The 6,970-nt window shown below is 46.5% G+C and overlaps 1 protein-coding gene across 5 annotated transcripts in view; it reads left to right on the top strand.

The window, feature by feature from the left end:
- LOC107263255 overlaps positions 1-6,970 on the top strand; it is a 152,899-nt gene that overhangs the window by 40,261 nt on the left and 105,668 nt on the right. For 4 of the 5 annotated variants that reach the window (XM_015730242.2, XM_015730244.2, XM_015730246.2 and 1 more), the window contains exon 2: positions 6,611-6,842. In XM_015730242.2, the coding sequence (XP_015585728.1) occupies positions 6,645-6,842 (198 nt within the window). In that variant the 5' untranslated portion in view covers positions 6,611-6,644. Of the gene's footprint in view, positions 1-5,893; positions 6,077-6,610; positions 6,843-6,970 lie in introns of those variants that run through there. The other variant, XM_025080613.1, reaches the window with a different exon arrangement.

The following is a 6,970-nucleotide window of genomic DNA, read 5'->3' as shown; positions in this document are numbered from 1 at the left end:
GGGGGGGGGGGGGGCGGAGCGTGGAATTTGATTATTTTAAATTGATATCTCGTCAGTAGCTATTTTCTTAAAGAATGCCTTTACGCAAGTTCACGTTACACCTTGATGCCTTGTGGTAGCGCCTTAAGGTGCGACATGTCCTAATAATCGTCCGCGTTACTAACGCACGATTCTTCGTCACACGCACGTGGGATTCACAATGTGACGACGCGTGACGCGAATGAGCATGTGGTACCTCGCGCGTCTCCCTGCTCACACGTGGGTACGGGTATTGCGTAAAATAGTGGAAAAAGTCGACAGCAGGCCCTTTGAAATTTTTAACTTGTCGGACGATGTCGTTATACCCATATATGGGGTTTTATAATCGTCGAGGGGGAAACTGGGGTGCCCCGTCGATTACTCGTTTTTTGGCCGTAACGATACGGGGTGCTATCACGTTTTGTTTTCACGTTTTTTTTTTTTTTTGAAAAAATTTAAATTGAACGATAGAACATTAAATCGCCACCCTTGATTTTGATGTACGTCGTTTTTTCGATTTTTTTTTTTTTTCATCTGGTGCCAACTCGAAGGAGGTGCTATTACCTTCGATCGCTCTTGAATAATATGGAGGACAGAGTGGGATGCTGTGAAACGCATGACGATCATGTTGCCCGGGAATCGTGTTACCGTAAAACCTGCAAAAGGTGTCACCAGCCGACACCATAACTGAGAGCGAGAATGTTCGTGTGGATATCGGCTTTCATTTGGGAATCGATAGACCGTAGCAAGGACGTTGGACGAAATCCCTGACGACTGTCATCCGGAAGGACACGTGTCCCGTTTAGAAGTTGAAATGTCTTTCTTGGCGCGAAGAATCCGATTTACGATGCATGTGTATAGGACTAAAAATATATATATGGAATTCTTTTCGAATTTTAACGCTTGGCCCAGTTCCTAAATCTTGACCCGATACCAACCTGAACAAACATTGAACGAGGAACAGGTATCGGCATTGTCTTAGACGCTCCCATACAGAAAGTGTTAAAGGCGGCTGAGACGACCTCAGGAACGAAACGACTCGGCTCGCTGGTCGCGTCGAATGCATAGAAAACGTGTGTCGATCGCGTGCAGGAATTTGATCGGATTTACTAGGAGCTCGTAGACCTCGCTACGTATAGGTAACCTTGCAAGGCCTCCTTGGTTCTACCAGAGCCTCACGTTGCAAGGAACCCGCTACGAGAGTCAATGGAGAAGGAGCCGTGGCAGCCTGGCTGGGATCTCGGGATACCCGTGGCCTATGGTGTTAGCGGACGCTAAACGGTTCTAAACGTCCGTAGACAGTTCCAGCCATTCCTCTACGCGGAAATGCGGGACTGCGAGAGTCGGTCCTTTCCAGAGGAATTGATTCTTTGTTACCTTGGTGAACGAAATTTTTTTTTCATTTACCTACCAACGTGACTAAATTCACTTGAACGGATCGTGAAAAAAAAAAACAAAATGTAAATTGCAGCTAGATCGAAAGGCACAGTGGGACTGGTTACCAGCTCGTAACGTGCAGGCGGACCATAGACATTGTATAATTACAGTCGATCATTATCGTACTGGCGCTGCAGGTATCCCGACACGATGATTGCAGGATTTCGACGGAAGCAAATATCCAGATGGTTCTCAGACTGTGTTCTGGACTTTGATGTTAACGAAATATCTAATCGCTCCGACAGCCTCTCCGGTACGGATCGACTCTTACTTGAGGGACGTTTACACGGCGAACCTATCCGCGTTCGAATCCAGGAACGAGTCAGGATTCAGGAATTGGTACGACTGCTCGATATATCACACGAGTGCGATGGTGGTGCGACTGTGCGGAGAGATAAAGGCGAGATTCGCTGGCACTTGGCGTAAGAAGGAGTAGGTCTCCGGTAGAGAAGCCGCGCGGGACGCACGAGACAGCTGCTGCTGGGACAAGCGGAGAAGAGGAGCAGCCAGCTGTACTTATATAGGGAAGGCCGGTTAGGTGTCGAATGGGAAAGATTTTATAACGAAATGGACGTACCGTGTACTCCTAATTACTCGCTATCGGGATATTTGTCATTCCCTCTGGGTAAAAGAAAAAAAGGGCCGCATTTAATTCCAATTAGTACCGTATCTACTCGGCTCACCACAATCCGAAACGCACTCGAAGCGAAACCAGTTTCCAAACCACAAGAGAATTTTATTGTAGGCAAACTACACGTACTGGCACACGGCGGTGGAAGCGGCGCTGGGTTCGCGCTGCACTGGAGAAACATACCGGGGAGACTCCGTATAGGGACGACGTGTCCAGTGCTTTACCTCGGGTTAGGAAATTCCCTAGGAATTCCACATTCCTAGGGAATACGAGTCTCTCGATACCTTGACGAGTCTTTAGCGGCAGAGCCCTGTTATCGGACGCTTTCCTAATTCAAATAACTTACAGGCTCGATAGGAGCTGCCCGATAAGACGCGACTGGCGCAGCCGCAGCTGCGACGCGTCTAGAATCCCGTCGCTGTGCCGCATTTGGTTCGCTGTTTCGTGTTCCTCCGTTCAGCAGCCTCGATCGTTTGACTTATATTTATTTTTCTTATATCACCAGACCCGCTAGAGAGAGACTCCAATTCGATGCGGCCTCGAGACTTCCCGTTGGCCGGGTACACCTGTTGCGCGCACGTCAACCGTTTGACTTGCGTACGCAAACGTTTAACGAGTAGCAAACATAGGAAGGCGCCTTGCTAACAGATCCCTGTCCCTCGTCCGCTGGACCCGTGTACTCCGACACCTAGGTACCTCGGGCCAAGGTATTCCGTTAGTCAGGGGTGGGGTACACGCACGGCAGCCACTATACGCGAACCCACTATACGCATTGCCAATAGAAACAGTTTCATTACCGGCATAGCCGTCTCCCGTCTCTCTCTCGCCCCCTGAGAAAATGCCATAAGAATTGAGAAAACGATGCCGAATGCCCTCGGGGCTTTCCGAGACGCGTGGGGAAACTGTGTGCAAATTACAGGAACTTCTCGCGCGCCCCTGAGTCTCTTATGCATGTGCGAATACCTGCAGCATCCACGGCTACGGGTCTGTACCATTCGGAGAAGAGTCGTGTTCGTCATTCAACACGCATAACGCACTTTACGTACGCGCCTCTATGGAGATCAGCTGTCTAACAGTATCCCTCGTGCACGTGACTCGTTCTGTTTCCAAGAGCTTTTTGCAAAGGCTCCCGCCGCCGTACAGTCGCATACTGAAATCGTTGTTCTCTATTGTGCGGTGGGAGTCGGGTTGAAATAAGAAATTCAATAAAAACGATAGTGACTCAGTCTTTGGTTTCCGCCGCAGCATCGCCCCCCGCGTTCCCCGCTCTCCTCGGCAGAGTCCAACGTCTCCCGTCGCTGTCAGATTTACATGGCACAGAGCATGACTCTTCCATCCTGGCAGCATGCAGGTAATTACCGTGGCATTAATGGCAACCCAGTAATCTAGCAGGCTGGACCGATCCCCGAAGGATCCTTTGAATACGAAATTATGAAATTTCTACTGCTTATTAAAAATTATATATATATATATATATATATTGTATATGCTATAGTCGCCACTAGCGATCGGCTGCAGTGCCTTCTCAATGAAATCGCCTAATTCGACTATAGATACTTTCCGGGGTTATCTCCCGGGAGGCCCCAGACGTTATCGTTCACGAAAATACATAAATTGCCAACTTTTAATTGCACTTGACGATTATTCGGATTTTGATAACGGGTTCGACCCTGTGACATTTCTCTATAAATATAACGACGCAACAGGCCATACGTTACACACGTCACCGTTTTACACACATGAGCACGCGTCTTCACACAGGGACAGGTACTTCACGTTCGCGTCGAACAGTCCAGACATTTGTTTTGCAAAGTAGCCTTAAGTCTCGATAAGAATGACTGCTCGATGGCGGGACGTCACGTGGCCTCCTTCCAAGGCGCTTAATGTGTACCAACCTGTCAAACCGTAAAACCGTCCTGTACAACGACGCCCTGGCAGACAACCCGTGCGAGTTTCTTACTCGCGATTCGCACTTCGTGCGCGTAATTAGCCGATTAAACGGACAATGTATATACATATAGATATAGAGTTTTTAGTCGTTCAGGATGATCCTTCTCGTTTTCAAATACGTTCCGGTTCTTCGTAAAGACTTCCAAAGTAGCTTCAGAAAAAAAAAATTAACGAAGTACAGGTCTGGGTTTCAGATAGGTCATTGATATTTTTGACCTTTGTCAATGACAGAAGAATGATTTAACGACGCGGTTTATTAACGATTTTTGGCGTAATTAGGTATTTCCTAAGGTTAACTCGGAATTGATTATACGCACACGTGCGAAGGCGAACACGGACACACGGTAAGCGTCATTGTAGTTAATCTTGTGGTAAACAAGCCTTGCACCAGGAAAGGCCAAGTTACGTAAGGTTAATTGCGCTCGTTCAGGTTGTCGTGGCTGCCGAGTATCGTAATCGTTATCGATAGACCTTGATCTCTGGCCGATACAGTTTATCGATGAATTTCGTTGGTATTATCGCGGTCGGCGAAATTACTGCACGGAACAGCGTTCGCTGTTGATTCCGCGTTTAATACGACTGTGGCGGCTTGGAGTAAATTCGTACGGAGATAGGAGCGTCGAAGTTGATTCATCTGCTATGTCAGAGGCACGATAATGCCTGGACAGACGGTACCGAACGGTACAGTTTATTTAAAGAGTATTTATCGTTCGCGGAGTTAATATCATTGGCACACACTACATGATTAACTGGGAAACGTAGTGGAGTAATAGCGCCGAGTTATAGGCAACGCTGTGAAAATGGTCTGTTTGCCGGCACTGTTGCGACACAGCGCACGCGGCGTCCCGGAACACCAGGCGGCAGCGTCGCGAGGCTTTCTTGAATTTCTTTTAATCATAATTTTTTTTTGATTACGCGTTCATGCATTCTCGTCCTTTTGAAAGTCATTTGATATTCCGAGCCATTAACGATGGCGCCACTGTCGCAACGAACTGACTCCTTACTCCATGATTTATTCCCTCGCGTTCGGAGCGGCTCGATAGCCCAGCTGTTCCCGTTCTATTTACGGGCACGTATCGCGAACACGCCCATTGACTTTACATAGGCGATTCCTGAAATACGTTGGATTCTCATGATCGAACGAACGATTCTGCGAATACGTCCAGACGTTTCTCTGGTATCGGACGAATTTTGGCACCGATTCTGATATCGGTCGAAACTCGTTAATTAATTCTCCGCTCGTCCCTCGATATCGCGCGGTTTCAGTCCGATACGCCTGTAGCAGGGAGTTACGGGGGGGATACAGAAGGAGCGGCTATACCACTCTTATCAGTCGGCATGTGATCTTGTAAAACGGCTGGCCGATATGGCTCGGTCAGTAAATCTTGCTGAAAGCTCCGTCGAGGCATCAGGGAAATGATTTGGTAGAATCGTCGAAACCACCTCGGCTCTCGTGCTCGGCGCTGGCCGCAAGTGTCTCTGGGAAAGTTTCGTGGGCGAATGTTTGGCTGACGAGGAGCGTGCTTCTCTAATCTGCGACAATATAATTAGACGGTAGCGTGACTAAGGCTGCTCTATTCTAAATTTATACGGGGATGAGACAGAATCATAACAGTCGCAAGGTGGTCCGCGTCTTTCGCGTGATCCCGATACCTGAGAGCTGCGCGTTGTTTATCATACGCGTATACGTGTATAGTGGGTCCACGAGTTGAATATTGTTTTTTTTTTTTTTTTTTTTTTTTTTTTTTTTTTTTTTTTTTTTTTTTTTTTTTTTTTTTTTTTTTTTTTTGACAGATCGAAAACAACGGAGTCTCGAATAAGCAACTGCACTAACTTTGGATACAATTTTATTCGCGACGTACGCACGTCCGTGGTTTTGCGTCGAAATATATTAAATTTTCTGTTCTGTCATAAATTTTCGTGTTTTTATTAAAAGTCCAATGTATAGTTATACTAGGGTGACATCGATATGACAGCGGGGTGAAGAATTTCGTGGATTTTTAAAAAATGTGAAATAATTTTTTCGTCTGAAATCGGCAGGTTAGACTCGAAAAAAAAGATGGCCGAATGCGCGCGTTTCACCTCCGAGCGGAAGGGGCATTTTCATTTATCTCTCCTTTCATTCTCTTCACGGCACGTAAACGCCTTCATGGTGAATTCACCCGGTGAATTATTACGTCGATGCCTGTCAACCGTAGCGGCGAAAGTATTGTGCAGGACTGTCCATGTCGAGCGTATCGGCCTGATTTGACAGTTGCCATGTGCTCGATTTTTATTAATAATCTTATCGATTACGTCAGACTTATAGAAGTCTATTGGCAACTTTTTTATATACTACAAAAGTGAAACTAGCTTGAACGTAATCGACAATTTTCGATGCATTTCGTTATGTGAGGTTTTTCTTTTTTTTTATGGAAGGAGGGAAATATGAAATACGCCGATACGAGTTTATCTATTGGTGACAAGAATCAATTTTAATATAGCGTGCGTGCGTGAAAAAACGATACGAGCCACGTTATCGTACACTGGTGTAATTAATGTTCTCACTGAATTTCGCAACGTCTGTTTTGACAGGTGAAGATGTACGCGAAGTCAAGGTGACGCAAACATGGCGACAGTACAGGACAGCGGAGGGCAGCAGCCCGATCGATCGGTAACGGGTAGATCGTCACGTCGGACGGACAGTTTGAAGAGGACGGAAAATGGGGAGATCAGCGAGGAAGCGATGAAAACGGAGAAGCTGCGTGACAACGGCGACAGGATGGACCCGTACAAGGAGCTGGAGCTTTATCTCGCGAAAGTGAACGTGAGTCGAAATTATCTGAAAAATTTCAAAATCCATCAAATACAAAATACAACGAAACACCCTTTAGAGATCGATATCGTCAAAAATGCGTTATCACGAATTTCCCCCAAAAAAAAAAAAAAAAAAAA

Source organism: Cephus cinctus, unplaced genomic scaffold (genome assembly GCF_000341935.2).
Source record: "Cephus cinctus unplaced genomic scaffold, Ccin1 Ccin1_scaffold0143, whole genome shotgun sequence".
NCBI classification, from domain to species: domain Eukaryota; kingdom Metazoa; phylum Arthropoda; class Insecta; order Hymenoptera; family Cephidae; genus Cephus; species Cephus cinctus.
The sequence above is the reverse complement of the archived record's forward strand: the minus strand, read 5'-3'. Positions and strand labels throughout refer to the sequence as shown.